The 20,656-nt window shown below is 56.4% G+C and overlaps 1 protein-coding gene across 10 annotated transcripts in view; it reads left to right on the plus strand.

The window, feature by feature from the left end:
* The first annotated feature begins 5,513 nt into the window (after positions 1-5,513).
* Nlrp3 (NLR family, pyrin domain containing 3) overlaps positions 5,514-20,656 on the plus strand; it is an 18,952-nt gene continuing 3,809 nt past the window's right edge. For 2 of the 10 annotated variants that reach the window (XM_013509750.1, XM_013509752.1), the window contains exons 1-8: positions 5,516-5,778; positions 6,906-6,954; positions 7,436-7,810; positions 10,539-10,637; positions 11,138-12,875; positions 15,898-16,068; positions 16,325-16,495; positions 18,763-18,933. In XM_013509750.1, the coding sequence (XP_013365204.1) occupies positions 7,534-7,810; positions 10,539-10,637; positions 11,138-12,875; positions 15,898-16,068; positions 16,325-16,495; positions 18,763-18,933 (2,627 nt within the window). In that variant the 5' untranslated portion in view covers positions 5,516-5,778; positions 6,906-6,954; positions 7,436-7,533. The other 8 variants (XM_013509755.1, XM_013509754.1, XM_013509753.1 and 5 more) reach the window with 8 other exon arrangements.

Here is a 20,656-nt window from a genome sequence, read left to right on the forward strand (position 1 = left end):
CGGAATTCCTAGTGCACGCATGCCTACGTGAATGGCTTTACAGCTAAACACAGTGGGTTCCAGCAAGCTCTGGCTGGAGGCGGAGTGACTCAGATTGCCCAGGGCTGGGGGCAAGCTATGTCTCCCTGCGGCTCGACTCTGTGGAACCCAGTGTGGGCATCTTGCGAGGACGCTGGGCTGTCTCTCTGTCCCGGCTACATGAATAACGCCAAGAGGCCCGTGGGTGCACCCACATGAGGTGTAACTGAAAAATACTGTGAATGTTTGAATGAAAATTATTTATTACAGCGAGAGACACATTGCCGTGACCACCTCACACTTCTCCCTGTCACCTCAAACACCCTCACCCCATCCTTCCTGCCTCCGTCTGAAGCACCTTGAAGTCCTCTTGTGGCTGCCTCAGTGCCCTGACCTGACTCACAGCATTGACCTGGCATGGTCATTTTGACCTTGAGGAACAGCCAGAGGTTACACATAGCAGATTCAGTGAAGAAGGTGGTGTGGACACACTGTCCTCTGATGAGCTGCCTCCCTGTTGGATGGCCTGGGGCAGCGGCACTCACTGTATTTTTTGCTCACAACTCGCAAAGTCGCTCAGGAAAGATGACTTCCAGAACTGCATCAGAAAGTGGTCAGAACCATGGATTAATGTGACGGTTTAGTTCTAAAACACCTCCCTCCAGCCCTCGTGCGTGGAAGCTGACTGTCTTGGCCATGCCTAGTTGGTCCCTGGACCAGGTGAGTAGCTGAATGTGTTGTTTGGAGTCAGGCCCTGGGGTGCGACCTGGAAGGCCCCCCTCTTCTCTGCTTCCTGGTTCCATGAGATGAGGAGCGGTCTTCCACTCAGGTCTTTCCACCAAGCCATTTCTTTTTTAATTTTTATTTTTGTTAGTACATATTTGCATTGTGGGAAGTTGGTAGATGGACATAAAACATCTTAGTTTTTTACACCCTCTTCCCCTCCATCATGTCAGTTCTGCCTTGGGGCCAGCGGGTCCTGGGCCGAAATGTGAACCACAATACACCTCTCCTCTTTTAAACTGTGGGTGTTGGATGTTCACTGTGTCTCAGTGAAAGGAAAGTGATTTGGACAGATACTGGTCCCAGTAGTGGGGTCATTGTTGTGCCTGTACCTGACCACGTGGCTTAGAAGCCTTTGGAACTGGTTCATGGGAGGATTTAGAAAGGTTTGGAGATGTCAGCTGTAGAAGCCTAGGAAACTGTAAGTGGAATTTGATGGGAGATTCTGGTCAGAGCTAAGAAGACCAGAATCCTGACAGAAATGCAGAGTAAAGGCCCAGCTCAGAGGTTTCAAGTGGAAGCAAGGACTCTATTGGCGATTGTACTCCAAGCCTGTGTACTATGCTCTGCATTTTCTCGTATCCTGAGACTTCATAGGAGACTGGGATTAAAGGCTGTGGATTAGTTGATCTGGTGGAGGAAATTTTATAGCAAACCAACATCTAGGCTGTGGCTTGGGTTGCACTGGTGGCTTTTAGAGAAATCTACAATGAAAACCAGGAGCAAAAAGTGGATGTGAAAAGTTTAAAATTTTATCACATAAGAAGTGCCTACAAAGTTTTTCCTTGGAGAGCTTGGTTGCTAAAAAGATTAGCATTGAAAAGAAGCTAACTACTTTGCATCAGGAAATAGGAAGGATGCCTTGTGAGATACTCAGAAAACAGCCAGACCTTGTCCTTAAAATGCTGAAAGGTGCAAAACTGTAACGCTTTCATTTGAGAAGAGAGGCATTGGGCACCCTCCTCTAGAAGGGTACCTAGTGAATTGGCTCCTAGGGAGTTGGTTCCTGGGAATTCACTCACAGTGCTCAGCCATCCAGGTGCTCAGAGACCACTGCACCCATGATGCAAGGAGGCCTGACTATTGCTTAAGTTAGTCCCAGACCTCGGCATCACCCATGTGATGCTGGCTTTATAGGCATGCAGAATACAAGAGTTGTGGGGTCATGGAGGCTTCCATGCAGAGCACAGATGGAGGTCTGGGAAGCAAGGCAGTGTGCCCCCAAGAGAGCAGTGTGTGAAGCTGGGAAAGTGAAGCTGAAAATGCAGTAGAGACCCCAGGAAGCTGAAGTCAAATATGTGGAACATCTGCTGAGGAAAGCTGTAGGCAGTGGGCAGAGTCACACCATGAAAGGGGCCGTAAGGACTGTAGCCAGCAGTGCCAGTGGGGTGAGGCTGCCCAGCCCTCTGGAGCTCACATCTTGCCACAGCCTGCTCCAGGTTCTGCACTGAGCTGCCGGATTTAATGTTTTCCCTGCTGGGCTTTGGTCTTGCCTTGTCCTATTTCTTTCTATGCTCCTATTTCACCCTTTTGGAGTGTTCACCCTGTGTCATTGTACATGGGCAGTGTTAACTTTCTTAGTGATTTTTATGGGGTTTATGGCTAAGAGTTTGCCTTGAGTCTCAAAGGAGACTGGACTTAGACTTCTCAGCAACGGCTCACTCTATTCCTCCTTGGAGTTAGGTCTGTGCAGGTTCTGTAGTCGTTTGTACAGACAGTTGTTTGAGTTCCTGTAAAAGCCTCCAGTTTATCTTTTTTATAGCTGAGTAGTACTCCATTGTATAAAAATACCACATCTTTTTTATTCATTCTTCAATTGATGGGCATTTGGGTTGTTTCCAAGATTTACCTATGAGAAATTGTGCTGCTATAAACATGGGTGCACATGTATTGCTGTGGTATGATGTTTTTAATTCCTCTGGGAAAATACCCAGAAAGGGAGTAGCTGGGTTAAGTGGGACCTCTAATCCTAGTTTTTTGAGGAATCTCCACACTGATTTCCACAATGGCTGTACCAGTCTACACTCCCACCAACAGTGGAAATGGGTTCCTTTTCCCCCACAGCCTCTCCAGCATTTGTTATTGGTTGATTTCTTGATGACAGCCATTCTTTCTGGGGTGAGATGGAACCTCAGTGTTGTTTTAATTTTCATTTTTTGCATGACCAATAATGTTGAACTTTTTTTCATACACTTGTTTGTCATTTGTATTTCTTCATTTGAGAAGTGCATATTCATCTCAGATGCCCATTTCTGGATTTGGTCTTTGAATTTGGGGGGTTTGATTTTTAAAATTTCTTATATATTCTAGATAGATATCTGTCTGAGGGACAGTTGGTTAAAATTTTTTTCCAATTCATGGGATGCAAGTAGAGACCATACTCATAAGTGAAATAAATCAGACTCACATGTGTAAACATCATATTGTCTTCCTAGTATAAGAATCCAAAAGAGTAAATAAAACCCAAAACATACAATAGATATTATGAGAGGGAAAGAAATTGTTCAAAGGAAGGAACAACTGGGATGAGGGAAAGGAGAAAAAGAAAGAAGGAAAGGAAAAATATAGAGGGAAGAATAGCTGGGATAACTGTACTGCTGATGTCTAATGGTTTATTGAAAGGAACAGTTAATGCTTAATTTTTTGATCAATTTTACATGCTTATATATGGTAATCTGAACAACTAATTTGAAGACAACAATATGCAATATAACAACCATTGGTGAATTCCTACCATCTTGTCTAGGGAAGTTCTGTATCATTTCTAATGATTCTTTTTTATTATTATTTTTTATTCTCTTTAATGGTTTGATCAATCTTGCATTCCTATATCCGGTAGTCTGAGCAACTTTGTTGAAGATAGCAATATGTAATATAACAACCATTGTTAATTCTGATCATTTTGTTTTGAAACCCTGTATCATTTTTATTGTCTTTGCTTTGTTTTGGTTTTGTCTATGTTGTTATTATTATTTTAAAAATTCTCTTTAAAATAAAAAAGAGAGTTGTTTGAGTTCCTGACGTACGTTGGACTTAACTTCCTGTCCGATGTGTGCTTTGCAGATGTCTTCTCCAGCTCGTCGGCTGCCTCCCTCGGATGGCTTCCTCCGTGTGTAGAACACTCCTTGCGTTGGTCCCACTTGCTCGTTTCGGGCTTTGCCCTCTGTCCCCTTCACAAGGACCTGAAAACCCCGGCCAAGGCCAACCTCAAGGGCTTCTCCTCTGTCTTCGCCTGGGAATTTCACTGGCTCAGATCTTCTGTTTGGGTCTTTAGGGATTTCTGGTTGATTTTTGTGTGCAGTGTAGACAAAGGCCCATCCTGTTCCTCTGCATGTGAATATCTGTCTTTCCGGCAGCTGTTTATAAAGAGTTCCTCCCCACACTGTACAGTGTCTTCTCGGTGGCCTTGTGGAGACATAGCCTACTGCATGTGCCTGGGCTTATTTCTGGGCGTTCTGCTATGTTCCATGGGTCTGTGTGTCTGTTTTTATGAAGGAGAGAATTTTCCTGAGTATAACATTTGAGCCGGCTGTGGTGGCACAGGCCTGTAATCCTAGCACTCTGGAAGCAGAGGCAGGAGGATTTTGAGTTCAATGCCAGCTTTGGCTACATAGTGAGTCCCTGTCTCCCCCCACCAAATAAATGAAACTTCCGCTAACCTGACCCCACCCCTGTTCTCTGGGCCTGCCAGCTGCTCCTCTCTTCCTCAGCCCATCTGCTTGGCTGTGTCCTACCTCAGGGTCTGAGTCCTAGCTGATCCTTCCCCTGGTCCCAGGCGGCATGGAGCGTTTTGTGGAGTCTTGGTCTGCAGCCACACCCTGACTTCTGCAGGCACGGGCACCCTTCCCCTCTCATCTCCAGGAGCGTGTGGCGCGATTCTGGAACCAGGGCCCTGTCGCAGCAGCCAGACTCTGGTCCTACCTTCCGTGCCAGGGACCTCAGCCCCCTTCCCACCCCTGGGACGGACTGGTGGACCCCTGAGACTTCGAGGGAAGTCCATTGTGGCTCCTGTTTGGGCGGCAGTCACCTGGCTCCCAGGCCGGACTGCGTGGAAGGAAGGGTCGGTGAAGAAGCTGTCCAACCCTGCTGGCCGGGAGCAGAGGGAAGAGAGGAGCTGGGACAGGACCTGCCCGTCCAGGCCTCGCCAGTGCCCTCCTCCAGCCAGCGTTCCTCCGCCTGCGCAGTCGCTCCGTTCACAAGCAACGACTCCACCCTGAGCACAGCCCCACGGCCCAGTCGCCGTCCGCACGGGAGCCTGGGGACATGAGCCCTAAGCCCTCGCACCAGCCACGTCCCCAAGGCCTTCCGCTACTCCTCTGAGTCAAGTGTCATTCCCTGCCCCCATGCTATGGAGAGGCCCGGAGACGCCACGCTTGCAGTCCACCGATGTGGGCATTTGCGCTCCCCGAAGATGGGGTCAGCCCAGGTCTGTGGCTGGCGGGCAGCAGGGAGTGGCCTCCTGTCTCTTGGTCTGGCTGTTGGGGTCGGCAGGATGCTTTTGGTCTGGGGCCCTCCTGGCACACACCAAGGGCTCCCTGTGCGTGTACCAGGGAAAGTCCCACGTCAGGAGTGGAGTTGCTGCCAGGGTGAGGAACTGCTGCGGGCCACTGCCTCCCTTGGGGCGGGGCCCGGCCCCACTGCCTGGTCACACCCCCGGGGCCCTTGGGCCAACCCTGTCTAGCCGCCCGCCCTTCCCTGGTCAGCACCCCAGGACTGCTGTGGTGTCATAGGAACCTGGAAGAGCCTTAGGGTTGCCCCCGATAGAAGGCTCAGCCAGGCTCCTGAGGGCATGGTCTGCACAGCCCAGGGAGGGTGCGGTTGGCAAAGCGTGGAAAACCCAGCTGTGGGGCAGTGCTGGCTTGGCCTTGCCTGTGATGCAAGCCCTTGTGCCCACACCACATCCTTCCTGTGCCTGCAGGCCTGGGCCGTGATAAATCTGTGTCATTTCCTCCCTGCTGTCCCTCAGCCTGGTGTCGGGTGAGTCCAGCTCTTGCAGCAGGGTACGCGGGAGGACTGGGCTGGGCGGCGGGCCAGGTGGGTCTGTCCTGTTGTGGATGAGGAGTCTCCCTCCTGGCTTTGCCCTCTTTTGCAGTCCCTGTCCCCTGTATTATTGTGAGGGCGGGAAGGGTGACACTGCTGGCAGCCCTGTGTCCCTCAAGGAAGCGCAGGGTGCACGGAGGGCTGGAGCTTGCAAGAGACAGGGCAGTCAGGGTGAGACAGGCATGAGTGAGGGTCACAGGGTATGCCCGCCTTTAGCCATCTATTTTTTAAAATAAGTTTTTGTGGGGTGCTGGGAATGTAGCTCAGGGGTAGAGCACTTACCTAGCATATGAGAGACCTTGGGTTCAATTCCTAGCACCAAAAACAATTTTTGTGTTGTTGGGGATTGAACCACTCTTTACTTTTTTGAGTAGAGTTTGAGAAAGAGATTCTCTAAGTCAATAAGTTGCCCGGGCTGGGCTCAAACTGGCAATCTTCCTGCCTCAGCCTTCTGAGCGCTATCCCTGGTACACCAGGCTCATTTCTGTCAGACTGTAACCACGTAGTTTAGGGTAGAAGATGTGGTCCCAGCCCTCTGGGCCAAATCCTGGCCCTGCTTCTTTCTGGCTGTCAGAACTTCTGGGTTTGTCTAAGGCTCAGTCTCTACCCAAAATGCAGGCAGGAATCTGAATCCCTGCAGTGCAGCCCCAGCCAGTGTGGAGCGAGGGCAGCGTGGGGAGGGAACTGGGACTGTGCGTCGCTGGAGCTGTGGACAGCTGGCACCCTCACCGTGCTCTGTGCGCACCCGTGGCCAGGGTCGTTCTGGTGTCTTTGGTTCCCTGTGGACCGGGGAGGGGTGCCTCGAGCCACCGCGCTCTCTGTCCCCATCCCAGGCCACAGGCCTCCCCTCCTGGCCTCTGTCTTGCTGTTCTCTCTGGTCAAGGCAGCGCCAGGAGCCGCAGCCTTAGGCTGGAAGGGGTGAAAGCACCTTCCGCCTCTCGTCCACAGTGGAGGGTTTGTGGGGTCAGTCAAGCGGGCATGGAGTCCTCGGGGCGTGTCTGGCTGCCCTACGCCCTGTCACTCCAATGCTGTCGTGCTTATACTTGCCTGTTCTCTCTCTGTAGGGCACCTTCTCCATGACGCAGGACACTCCTGGTACAGGCTCGCTTCCTGGTAAGCGCTTGGCTCATTTTTCGGAACAGAACGGTGGTTTGCGATGCTCAACTGATATATTTTCATTTGAGTTTTCTGAGTTTAAAAACTTTGTGACTTCACCAGGCGTGGTGGTGCACACCTGTAATCCCAGCACTTGGGAGGCTGGGACAGGGGATCACTGGAGTTGGAGGCCCGCCTGGGTTACATAGGGAGACCTTGTTTCAAAAAAAAAAAAAACACAAATTTTTAAACTGTGACTTGAAATTGTGTACATTTATAGGGTAGCCTGTGACATTTCCACACATGTGTGGAGTTTGCTGAGATTTTGGTAACTCAGTTCTCTCTGAGTAGAGACATTTTCGAGATGTTGGGGCATTCCACCAGGGCCTTTGCCCCGAGCTACATCTCCAGCCCTTTTAAATTGTTTTTATTGGACAGGATCTTGCTAAATTGCTAAGTTGCCCAGGGTGGGCTCACACTTGCCATCCTCCTGCCTCAGCCTCCTGAGTGCTGGGACACAGCTGAGTGGGGACTCTGAAAGACGCTCCTTGCCCGGATGCCTGGGACCTGGCGTGGCCCTGAGCCTTGTTGAGGAACATGGCCAGCACCCGCTGTAAGCTGGCCAGCTACCTGGAGGACCTGGACCACGTGGACTTCAAGAAATTCAAGATGTACTTGGAGGACTACCCCCCGCAGGAAGGATGCATCCCGCTCCCGAGGGGCCAGACAGAGCGGGCAGACCACATGGACCTGGCCACCGCCATGATCGACTTCAATGGGGAGGAGCGTGCGTGGGCCATGGCCGTGTGGATCTTCGGCGCCATCAACAGGAGAGACCTGCAGGAGAAGGCGAGGCGGGAGCAGCCGCAGTGGGGTGAGTGCGCGAGCGCCGGCCGGTGCACTCCTCCCCCTTGTGAGTGAGCAGCACAGCGGGAAGTGGATCTGCATTGTGCAACCGCCTCCAGGGCTCTTGTGTCTTGCAAAACAGAAACCTCTGAGCCGTCCCACCAGAGCCTGGTGACCCAGTCCTGGCCTGGCTGCTGAGCGGAAGTGCTGGTTTCTGTTCCTCCGTACTCGCTGCTTGGGTTCCTCTCGGAGGGGCCGGGAGGCGTTTGTCTGTGGGACCTGCTTTCTTCCGCCGGAGAGCCCCCAGGTTTGCCCACAGGTGTTGTGTCAACAGCTCCTCCTGTGACGCTGAGAGCGGTTCCTCTGTGTGTGTGCCACGCCACGTTTAGCTTCGGAATGCCCGCGCGGGCAGGCACTTGAGCAGCCCCCACCGTCCAGTGTTGTGAATAGGGAATAGGGCCTCAGCGTGCGAATGTCTTGTGAACACCCTGATTTGGACTCTTCTGAGTTCATGCCTGGATGTGGAACATAAGGATGGAATTGCAATCCTCAGTTTAATTTTTTTGAGGAAGTGCCAGGCGATTTATTATAGCAGCTGCACCATTTTTTTATTGCCACCCGCAGTGCACAAGAGTTCTGACTTCACATCTTCAGCAACATCGCATTTTTGCTTGTTTGGAGCAATTATCCTCAGTAGGAGATGGTGGCTCTTGGCAGCACTGCTTTGCGTTTTCTGATGACTGGTGCCGCTGAAATCTTCCTGTGGGCGTCTCTGGGGAGAGCTCTGCTGACCCCTTTCCACTTCGTAATCAGTCTTTGTTGCTCTTGACCTGTAGCGTTCCTCGTGCTTGCTGGGTATTTGTTTTGTTTTTTGTTTTTGGTTTTTCTCTGGTACCGGGAACCGAACTCACGACCTTGCGCTTGCCAGGCAGGTGCTTTTGCCGCTGAGCTAAATCCCCAGCCCCTGTGCTGGGTATTAATTCCTCATCGGATGCACGATTTTCTCCCACGCAGGTGTCTTTGCGTGCACAGAAATTAGTATGCTTTGCAGTCATTTCTGGCAGTACCTGGGCTTTTCCTCTTCTTCCTCTCATGATTGTGCTGTGAGAGGATGGGGAAGCAGTTGGCTTTCCACGCCTCCTTTAGAAACCCCACTGCAGCCTGACCCCTGGGACCTGCCCCAAGGCTGTGCTTCTGCCTCCGCACCCCGCCAGGCCCAGGGTCTGCCAGCTTGGTGCTCTACCTGCTGGAGTCGCTTGTTTCCACGGCTTGGGAGGGACTCCTTAATCAAGACTATCCAGTGCGTGGGTAACGCCTTCCGATGGCCACCGCTGGGCGTGGGAACGGGCAAGCAGAATCCCCAGACCCCTGCATGCATGTTGGGGCGAGGGTCTCCTTCTGCAGGGCAGACGGGTGCAGGGCAATGTGGAGAGTCCCGGCGTGGTGACAGTGAGCCGGAGGCGATGGGGAGGGGAGCAAGCTGAGTCAGCAGCGGGGAGATTCGTGACTGGGCAGGGCGCAGCGGGGCGGGAGGGGCGAGGAATGTGGGAAGAGGGGTGGGCCGTGGGGATGCCAGGAGCACAAGTCACAAAGCGAGGCAGCACTGTTTGCACTCAGAGCCGCGCTTAGCAAATCGGTGTACAACCCTCAAGCCCGGGTCCCTGGGCCCCAACCCTGTGTCCAGGTCAGCATGGTGACTCAGCAGGCTCGGCCTGCCCAGGACCCCTCTGCTCAGAGGCACAGCAGGAGGAAGACAGGGTGCCCTTTGTCCACGCTGGGCTGGAGTGGAAACGCAGAACCAGGCTTCACGTTCTCGGCCTGGGCTCGGGGGAGACTCCCGTTCACGGTGGCTGGGGCTTTGTGCAGGTTCTGTTCGGATTTGTGTTGTGCTTTCTGCGGCAGCAGAGTCTTGCAGGCATCGTCTCTGTTGCCTGGGGTCCCTGTGTACCTGGAGAGCCCTGTCCCGCGATCCCCTGGGGCTGGCTGCTGCTCTCTGTGTCTCCTTTTCCCTGGGGGTGAAGCTCTGTCTGCTGACTTAGATGTATGTTCTCACCCATCCGTAGTGTTGGGGTCACATAGGGACCTTGAATGTACCCTGGTCCCGGGCCGCACCTCAGATGGCTGTAGAAGAATCTCCAAGGCTGGTGGTCGGGATTCTGCTGTGTAAAGCTTCTTGGATGAATCTAGAGTCAGCTAGGATTCTGAAGCATTAAATCTGAGATAAAACTGACCAGCGAGTCTCTTTCTTTTCACTATTTCCAAGGGGCTGGGCTGGAGCCCCGGCCCTGCACGGCTGAGCCAGCGCGGTAGCCCTGAGTTCCTCCCAGACACCGAGGCCCAGCCTAGGAGGCCCAGGGATCTCCACATGACGGCGCAGATGTGCTGAAATGGGTCGCAGGTGGAGAGGCCAGGGAAGGGAGGTCTCACGGGGGCCCAGCCGCCTTGGGGGTCTGGAGCTCTGGGGGAGGTCTCGAATCAGGCTCCAGGGCTGGCCATAGACAGCTGATGGTGAGCATGTGTCCACCTCGGGTTTGCCTGGGTACTCCGGGCTGGGAAGAGGTTCTGTGGCTGGATGTGTGTGCCTGCGATGTTCCCACTCCGTAGAGGAGAGCAGACGCGCCTGGGCCAGCTGCTCTCCCGTGGTTACCTGCACTTGACTGGTGTCTACTTTGGGAGTTTTCTGGGGCTGGTACCTGTGGCCTGTCACCCCGTGCTGGCATTCTGCTTTCCAACCCTGTTCTTCCGTCTGTGTCCAGAGAGCCCCGCAGTGGAGTGCCGGGAAGACAGCCTTGAGGAAGAGTGGATGGGCCTCCTGGGCTTCCTTTCCAGATTCTCCATTTGTAGAAAGAAGAAGGGTGAGCTGTCCGTGGTGCTTGGACTGGTGGTCTGGGCTGGTGGGCAGGTCTGGAGCGGAGCCTCTGGCTGGCAGGCCTCCCCCTGCTACCCCACCCCAGGGTGCAAGGCCTGGACCAGCCGAGAGGCAGATGTGGGTGTGTCTGGGGCCTGGGCAGGGGCTGCAGGCTGAGGGGGGCCGCTATGGGAGGACCTCTTGCATGGCTGCCTTCTGCTCACGGAAGATCAGGCCTGGAGTGCCCTGTCCCTCTGTCCCGACTGCCACTGCCTCTGAACCCTGTTTTGTGGCCCTGCTGTTAGGAAAGCAGACCACTGTGATATGAATTGTTCTGTGTGACACGTAGACACACCGGCAGTGTGCACACACGTGGTGAGGCGTGCTCTCCGGCTGTGGGCCCCACGCGCACACATTAGTGCCCTGGATCTTCACCTCCCCCGACCCCTGCAAAGAGCCAGGTCCCCGTTCCAGCCCAGCGCAGCGTGTGACTCTGTGTTGCTGCAGATTTCGCCAGGACATACAGACGACACGTGAGAAGCAGGTTCCACTGCATCGAGGACCGGAACGCGCGCCTGGGGGAGAGCGTGAACCTCAACAAGCGCTACACGCGCCTGCAGCTGGTCCGGGAGCACCCCAGCCGGCAGGAGCGGGAGCGGGAGCTGCTGGCCATGGGCGGGAGCAGGCTGCAGGACGGCTCCCAGGGCCCCCTGAGGCTGGAGTCGCTGTTCGATACGGACCCTGAGGACAAGTCCCCAGAGCCCGTGCGCACGGTGGTGGTGCAGGGCGTGGCCGGCATTGGGAAGACCATCCTGGCCCGGAAGATCATGCTGGACTGGGCCTCGGGGAAGCTCTTCCAGGATAAGTTCGACTACCTGTTCTACATCCACTGCCGCGAGGTGAGTCTGGACGCGCCCAGGAGCCTGGGGGACCTGATCGCCAGCTGCTGCCCCAACCCCTGCGCCCCCCTGCGCAGCATCGTGTGCGGGGCCTCCAGGGTCCTGTTCCTCATGGACGGCTTCGACGAGCTGCAGGGCGCCTTTGACGAGTACGCCGAGGCGCTGTGCACAGACTGGCGGGTGGCCGTGCGGGGGGACGTGCTGCTGGGCAGCCTCATCCGGAAGAGGCTGCTGCCCGAGGCCTCGCTGCTCATCACCACGCGGCCAGCTGCCCTCGAAAAGCTTCAGCACCTGCTGGAGCGGCCGCGCCACGTGGAGGTCCTGGGCTTCTCTGAGGCCCGGCGGAGGGAGTACTTCTTAAAGTACTTCTCCAGCGAGGCGCAGGCCCGCGCGGCCCTCACGCTGATCCAAGAGAACGAGGTGCTGTTCACCATGTGCTTCATCCCCCTCGTCTGCTGGATCGTGTGCACCGGGCTCAAGCAGTGCATGGACAGCGGCGAGAGCCTGGCGCAGACCTCCAAGACCACCACGGCCGTGTACGTCTTCTTCCTGTCCTGCCTGCTGCAGGCCCAGGGCGGAGCCCACGAGCGCCAGCTCTCTGAGCACCAGCTCTCGGCACACCTCCGCGGGCTCTGCTCGCTGGCCGCCGCTGGCATCTGGAACCAGAAGGTCCTGTTCGAGGAGGGCGACCTCAGGAACCACGGCCTGCAGGAGGGGGCCGTGTCCGCCTTCCTGAGGATGAGCCTGTTCCAGAAGGGGGTGGACTGCGAGAAGCTCTACAGCTTCATCCACATGACTTTCCAGGAGTTCTTTGCTGCCATGTACTACGTGCTGGAGGAGGAGGAAGAGGCGGGGCTGGCGGGGAGCCAGGAGGTGCTGCCCCACCGGGACGTGGCCATCCTCCTGGAAAACTACGGCAAGTTTGAGAAGGGCTACCTGATTTTTGTGGTTCGCTTCCTCTTCGGCCTCGTCAACCAGGAGAGGACGTCCTACTTGGAGAGGAGGCTGAGCTGCAGAGTGTCCCAGCAGATCAGGGCGGCCCTGCTGAGGTGGATTGAGGCCAAGGCCAAGGCCAAGAAGCTGCAGGCCCAGCCCAGCCAGCTGGAGCTCTTCTACTGCCTGTACGAGATGCAGGAGGAGGCCTTCGTCCGCAGGGCCATGGGCCACTTCCCCAAGATCGAGGTCAACCTCTCCACGCGCATGGACCACGTGGTGTCATCCTTCTGCATCAGGAACTGCCGCAGCGTGCAGACGCTTTCCCTGGGCTTTCAGCACAACTCGCCCAAGGAGGAGGAGGAGGAGGAGGTGGAAGAAGGCATGGGCCCCCCGGTGGCCGGGGCTCGCAGGTGAGAGGTGGCTCGCAGGTGTCTGCTGCTTTCTGGTTGCTTTTCTGGGCATTACATCCTCTTCTCTTTCTTCAACCGTCTTCCAAATACAGTCGCCGTAGCCTGCATAATGGTACTATTGCTCATCTCTCCGAGGTGTGTTCATTGGAGAGAGCATGCCCTGTGTCCCATGGGCAAATGGGATGAGAAGAAGCCCATGCAGGAGATGTGTGGGGAAAGCCAGGCCAGGGAGGTGCTCGCTGGAGCAGGATTGCCCGGTTGGGTTTGAGTCTGCTGGGAGGCCCAGGTCCCTGTCCTGCTCCAGCTTGGGCTGCTCTAACAGAACACTGAGGCAGGGGCATTGAGAGCACAAGGTAGATTTATCAGTTATGGAGGCCACAGACCCCAAGGCTGAGGGCCCACATCTCAGGAGAGACTTTGTACTGTCCTCCCTGGGTGGAGTTAAGAGGGACAGGAGGGCATGTGCAGGTGAGTATGCATGGGAGCCTCCAGGTGAGTGTACAGGTGGGTGTGCAGGTGATGGTGCAGGTGGGGGTGCAGGTGGGGGTGCAGGTGGGGGTGCAGGTGGGGTGTAGGTGAGGGTGCAGGTGAGGGTGTAGGTAGGTGTACAGTTGAGGGCTCAGGTGGGTGTGCAGGTGAGTGTGTTGGTGAGAGTGCAGGTGGGTATGAAGGTAAGTGTGCAGGTGGGTATGCAGGTGTGTGTGCAGGTGAGGGTGAAGTGAGGGTGCAGGTGGGTGTGCATGTGGGTGTGCATGTGAGGGTACAGGTGGGTGTGCAGGTGAGTGTGAGGTGAGCATGCATGTGGGTGTGCAAGTGGGTGTGCAGGTGAGGGTGAGGTGAGCGTGCATGTGGGTGTGCAGGTGGGTGTGCAGGTGAGGGTGGCCCTGGCACCAGTCCATTCCATGCTGGTGCACTCGTGTCCTGGTCACCTCGCACTCAACCTCCAGACACGGCGCCTTGTGGATTATGTTTCCTGCACAGGGCTTTTAGGACGCACTCACGTGGAACATGGGCTCCCCAACCCCACAGACCTGGAGCCCCGGCCTGGCTGGGAGAGTTGGGCAGGCTGACCGAGGACAGTGTGCAGTGGTGCCTAACGGGATGTGGCTTTCTTGGGAAAAGGTCACCCCGGTGGATCAAGGGGAGCGGGGCAGGGGATGAGATCCTTCCCTTTATGCTCCCACGTGAGCTTTCAGATTGGATCGACTGACTGGTACTGGGGATTGAACCCAGGGTCACCACCATGGAGCAACAACCTCAGCCCCTATCTATCTGTTTATTTATTTATTGAGACCGGGTCTCCCTATGTAGCCCAGGCTGGCCTCAAACTCATAGCAGTCCTGCCTCAGCCTCCTGAGTGCTGCGGCTACAGGTCTTTTTTAGTTTTTAGTTTTTATTTTGAGACAGATCTTGCTACATTTACCAGCCTGGTTGCAAACTTGCCATCCCCTTGCCTCAGACTCCCAGTCGCTGGGGTCACAGAAGTGGCCCCCTTTGCTCTATCATGTATTTCTAGTTGGAGATGATAGCTGGATGCACGGAGGGAGGTTTTCACAGTGCAAGGTCCGAGCCCAGGCCTGGGCCCTGCGAGGCGTGTGCTGCTCCCTGAGCCCCAGCAGCCCGCTGTGTAGACTGAGGCCCTTCACGCTGATTAGGGTACCTGTCACTAAGGTGTCGCTTCTTCTCGGTGGGGTGAGAATGTTCTCAGTTTGGGGTGTGCATAACTGCTAGCTGCTGGTATTGTCTCCCATGTGGCCGAGCACCAGGGGGTCCCCAGCATCACCCTGTTCCCTTCAGGGACCCCAGGGTGGCCTGTGTGGACATCTGGGTTTATCCTCCTTTTGAGCTCTACAGGCTGGGCTCCTCCACCCCAGCCAGGGAGCCTACCCTCCCGGGTCACTGTCACCCCACAGGATGGCTTTTGTGGTCATGGGGGACCCGGCTGTGCTCAGGGACAGTGAGGGGACGGCACAGGGAGCAGAGGGTCCTGGGCAGTGACCTGAGGGCAGGGCTGGACAGTAGCACGCTGTGTCATGGCAGATAGGAAGGGGGGGGGCGGCATCTTGGTCCTCATGGGCTCTGTCACAGGACGGGATGCTGGTGACTCAGTCACCCCAGCACCGGGTGGTCAGTTGCAGGACCAGGACTAGGGCCAGGACCAGGACCAGGGTGTCGGGGAGGACCTGTCCTAGACTGCAGGTGTCGCCTTCTTGCTGTGTCTTCCTGCGGCGTCTGGGGTCCGTTTTACTCACGACCCCCCGTGGCCTTGCCCCTCCAACCCTGTGGTGGAGGACAAGGGCAGTGCAAAGCTCTGGGTGGGGCACAGCGTCATGCGTAGCCCTGGGGAGGGAGAGGAGGGGCTGGCGGGGAGGAGAAGCTGCTCCCGTGCGGGCAGGGCGGTGTCCCTGTACCTCCGAGGGCAGTGAGGGTGCCCACCGGTGCCCACCAGGAGCACAGAGGCCAGAGCCCACCCAGACGTCTGCAGTGTGTGGACAAGCTTCCCATGCAGCCCTGGAGAGAGATCCTGACTCGGTGGGCTCACGCTCAGCGCTGCCTCAGCCCACAAGCCGGCTGGCAGGACAGCCGATTGACCGTGAGGGTCAGGCACGGCCGACCACGAGGGTCAGGCACGTCAAGCTGAGGACACTCAGGTTCGTCCGAGATCGCCTTCTTTCCGCCAGCAGTCAGCTCGCGGCTGTCCGGCACCAGCACCCAGCCTGTGTTTCTCTGCGAATGCCTTTGGATTTGTGACCTCTTCCTCCCTCCCCTCATTTCTCTCTCTTTCCATACGGGTATTAGACCTAGGACCTGAGCACAGCGCTGTCAGACAGGGTCTCACTGAGCGGCTGAGCTCCCAGGCTGGGCTCAAACCCCTGGCTCCTCCGTGTGGGCCTCCCAAGCTCGGGCTGCAGGCGTGTGTGTGCTGGGACTGCGGCTGACCTGCCTCTTCCCTCGGCCTCCCGGTGGGTGACACCTCACCTGCAGCGGGTCTGTCAGCGATGCTCCTCCTGTTCCCCTCCAGGTCGCCGACCTGCTACCTGACCCCCAGCTCCTGCCGGGGCCTCTTCTCAGCCCTGAGTGCCGCGCGGGCCCTCACGGAGCTGGACCTCAGCGACAACATCCTGGGGGACCTGGGAATGTGCGTGCTGTGCGAGACGCTGCGGAGCCCGGGCTGCAGCATCCGGAAGCTGTGGTGAGGCGCGCGTGTGTGTGTGTGTGTGTGTGTGTGTGTGTGTGTGTGTGTGTGAGAGAGAGAGAGAGAGAGAGAGACAGAGAGAGAGACAGAGAGAGAGACAGAGAGAGAGAGAGGTGTGCGGGACGTCTCTCCCACTGGCTGAGGCCGCCATCAGGGGAGGAGGCTCAGGGCTGGGCCCCCTGCCACCCCTTCTGTCCCCTCCCTGTGGCCCAGGGCACAGGCCACGTCCCCACACGGTGCTCGCTGCCTGCAGGTTGGGGCGCTGCGGCCTCTCCCACCAGTGCTGCTCCGACCTCTCCTCCGTCCTGAGCAGCAGCCGGAAGCTGGTTGAGCTGGACCTCAGCGACAACCCCCTGGGAGACTTCGGGGCCTGCCTCCTGTGCCAGGGCCTGGCATACCCTGGCTGTGCCCTTGGCAAGCTCTGGTGGGTCACAGCTTTGGGCAGTGGGTGCTCCGGGCATGGGGGCGGGGCATGGAGCAGAGTGCTGGGGAGAAAGTCAGCGATTGGTGGGGGGCATAGTGGACGGAGGAGCCTGCTGGGGAGAGGACACTGGTGTCAGGTCACTGGTTCCAAAGACGCGGGCTCTCAGGAGAGGGAAAAGCAGCTGGGCGTGTAGGGCCAGTGCACATACTTCATGGTGGCTTAGGGAAAAACACAGCAGAATGTAAGGGAGATGAGGACGCAGGTGTGGACAGCTGCAGACGCAGGCCTCTGCGTGACTGTGAGTGGGCCCGTGGCCACTGCAGTAAGTGGTCACACGAAGGGCCACCCTGAGCCAGTGGTCCCACCCCGCTGTATACACAGACGGACACAGAATACGTGACACTGTGTCCAGAGCAGCACTTGGACCTCACCCAGCAGGAGAAGCATTTGTGTGTTGTTCAGGGAGGGGCAGGAGGGAAGGGTGTGCACGGGCGCCCGCTACACACTGGCCGGCCATCGGGGTGGCTGCTGCGGGGGACGCCACCTTGCTGACCCCTCTTGGGATGGGGGCAGAGTGGGCGAATTCAGACAAGCTTGAAAGGTGCCTGGCAGGGCTGGGAGGGGCAGGAATCACCCAAGTGCTCAGGTTCAGTTCTGGAGCTGGCTGGTGTGACGGTTACACACAGCATAAGTGCCCTTAGGGCCGTGGACTTGTACACTAGGAAGAGGCTGGTAGATTTTTTCATAGGCATGATCGAAAACTACAGTGAGTGCTTAAATTTTCTGTAGTTTTTTTTTTTTTTTTTCCGGTACCAGGAATCGAACTCACGACGTTGCGCTTGCCAGGCAGGCGCTGTGCTGCTGAGCTAAATCCCCAGCCCCAGTGCTTAAATTAAAAGTCATTACAGCAAAAGACACAGTAGTCCCCTCAAAGCCCCCCCCTGCTTCGACACCCCCATCCCACGTCCTGGCCACCGTCTGCAGCAGCTCTGGGGGCTTTTTTCCTGTGCGTTTTTAGTTGGACTGTCCTGGCTGCCTCAGTGTCCTGCATGAATGCAAACGTTTGCCTTCTATGGTCATTTTGATTTTGGGGAGGAGCCGCAAGGTGTCCTGGAGAATAACACAGCGCCACGTTTTATGACACGACTTTCCCTGGGCTGGCACTGGGCGGCAGCACTGAGTGTGTTTTTTTTTTTTTTTTTTTGATCACTCCTGGAGAGTCACTCGTGCACGTGGACTCCTAGGACTGCTCCAGAAAGTGGTGAGAGGACGGGGGAAGTGTGTCCGACGCAGGCGGGAGTATTACGAGAGGAATTCATGGCAGTGTCTTTTACTGTAATAAACCAAAAAATTTTGAAATATTCATGTATATTTCGATGGCACCAGATGCCTTAGTTACTTTTCTCATTGCTGAGAAAATACCCAGCCCCAAAGTCACAGGGGAAGAGGTTTGTTTGGCTTGCAGTGTGCGAAGGTTTCAGTTCGTAGCTGGCTGGCTCCAAGGCAGGGTAGCCCGGCAGAGGGGCATCGCAGAGGGGAACGGTTCATGGCAGGCGGCAGGCAGCAGGCAGCAGGCGGCAAAGCAGTGCAGTAACGAGTGGCCATGGGGGCGACCTCTTCTGTCCAGGCTACAGGATCGTAGGCTGGCAGCACCCACACTCAGAGAGGCCCTTCCCACTGTCCCCACCCAGAACCACACGGAGCTGGTCAGTGGACTGATCAATTTAGTCACCACACACCCTGATCCAGCACCACACCCCCAGGTCCAGCCACCTCTGAAAAGTCCCCCTCTGACTGCACGAGGCTGTGGAGGGACATCAGACACGGCCGTAACACCGGGCCTAGTGTCTACCTTACTGTGATGAGAACACGCTCAGGGAGCCAGGTCCTGTGGGTGGCCTTGGAGGTGCTCGGCTGATTTTTTTTTTGTTTTTTTTTTGTCTTTTTGAGACAGGATCTCACTATGCAGTTCAGGCTGGCCTTGAGCTCACTTTGCAGCCCATGCTGGCCTTGAACTCACAACGATCCTCCTGCCTCAGCCTCCCGAGTGCTGGGATTACAGGCGTGTGCCATCACACCTGGCGTTTGCCTGTTTTTACAGCGAAGGGTGTGGGAAGCTTCTGTGGAGCTGGTCTGCCCTGTGGCACCTGGCAGTGCTGGTTGGGTGGGTTCTGGGTCTCCCAGGCAATGTCAGGTTTCGGGGGTTCGGGTTGGGTTCGGGTTTGAGCAAGTGGTGGGGGCAGGGCCTGACTCTCCTGTCCCGGAAGGCTGGTGAGCTGCTGCCTCACGTCTGCGTGCTGTGAGGACCTCGCCTCGGCGCTCACCGCCAGCTGCTCGCTGACCAGACTCTACGTCGGGGAGAACGCCCTGGGTGACGAGGGGGTTGGCGCTCTGTGTGACAAGGCCCGGTGGCCGGAGAGTCACCTGCAGAAGCTCGGGTGAGTGTCCTGGGCCTTGCCGTGGAAAGGCAGACTCGCCCAGGGTGAATCACTGGGACAGGTGGGCCGGTTGCCCTGACAGAGGCGGCTCTGGCGGAGTCCGGGCAGAGAACAGCATCCCGGGTGACTTGGTTGGCACTGGGTCCACAGGGCCCAGACACAGGCCCACTTGTGATGGGTTTAACTGCCAGGGCCAACAGTGTTTGAAAAGGCCATGTCTGCCCCGAGCAGGCCCACACTTGCCCTTGTTCCCTCAGCAGCGCAGTGTGACAATGACGTCAGAGCAGGCACCACGAGCCCTGTGCCAGGCAGTGGCAGGTTGGGGGTTCAGGGTGGGCTCGGGTTGGGTAGGTTCTGGGTCTCCTGGGCAGTGGTGGGGGTGCCCCTCCTGCAGTTGTGTCAATGCCTGCCCCTGTGGCCCCTGCATGGGGACAGTCTTTTCTCTGGTGCTGTGTTTTGGTCCCATCCTGCATGGGGTGACCCCTAGGGCCTGTCCAGGTCCTCGATGTCCTGAGCAAAGAGCGAGCAAAGCTCAGGGAAGGCCACAGGGCACACACTGATTGGAGGTGGAGGAGAAGCGCGCTCTGCAGGGAGTGTGGGCCTCTGGAACGGCTCACAGAGCCCAGGACAGGGGAAAGGGGTCCTTTGCACCCCAAACTCCCGGGTGATTTACCTGCCTAGAGTGCAAGTGAGGCTTCGGGACAGTCGTCCCATGGAGTACTCACCTGGCATTGGTCGCATCAGAAAGCTCGCTGGGCTTCCTGCAGCGTGTGAATGACAGATCAGAACAGGGTCTCTCCACTGGCTGTGCCCGTATTCAAATGAAGAGTTGAAAGGCGCATCTTCTGATTGGTTCTTCCAGGAGCACCAGACTCAAATGAAGGATTGAAAATAACACTTTTCTGGTTGGCTCTGTGTCCTGGTGAGACGTCACGTGTTGGGAGGGTCCTGCCCCCAGGGGTGTCCCTTACTCCGTTGCCCGGTCTTACTATCACCTGGGCATGTCTGGGTCTTCATTCCACCCATACTCTCTATAAAGACAATGAGCAGGTTGCCTCTGCCTTTCCTCTGCCAGCCAGAGCAGCCTTTAAACCAATACAGGACAGGTGCTGGGGGTGTGAGGCATGGCTGGAGCTGAAGAGGCCTCCAGGCAGAGCAGAGAGAGAGCATAGGCCCAGGCGCAGACCACGGCCACCTCAGAGATTGGCTTCTGCCCTCTGAGTCCTGCCCAGGCCCGGTCGCAGTTGATTCTGCTGCCTTTTCTCCCCTTCCGCCTTCCCTTGAATGTCTTTCTTTTCTGCTGCTGTCTCCTGTTACTTTTATAGTTTTCTCCACGAGACTTGTGTTGGCCTCTCTTCCTGTGAGCTGGGATTTCTGCTCAGTGTGCATGCATTCTGACATGTCTCGTGCACCCACCGGCTCCAGCCAGGGTCTGCACACATGCTACCCAAACTGGTCTCCAACCCAGATATCACTCATGGGTTTTTCACTGTAAAGTAACACATGCTTAGCGTAAATATATGCAGTGATACAGATATAAGAAGCAAAAAGTGAAAGCTCTCTGCCTACTAAGGGAATCATTTATAACAGCCTGACAAGAAATCTTCCAGACACCTTGCTGTACATGAGCATCCACCCACCCACCCACTCACCCACCATCTATCCACCCACCATCCATCCATCCACCCATCCATCCACCATCCACTAATCCACCATCCATCCA

This window comes from Chinchilla lanigera, unplaced genomic scaffold, assembly GCF_000276665.1.
Source record: "Chinchilla lanigera isolate Chin_1 unplaced genomic scaffold, ChiLan1.0 scaffold00180, whole genome shotgun sequence".
In the NCBI taxonomy this organism is placed as follows: Eukaryota; Metazoa; Chordata; class Mammalia; order Rodentia; family Chinchillidae; genus Chinchilla; species Chinchilla lanigera.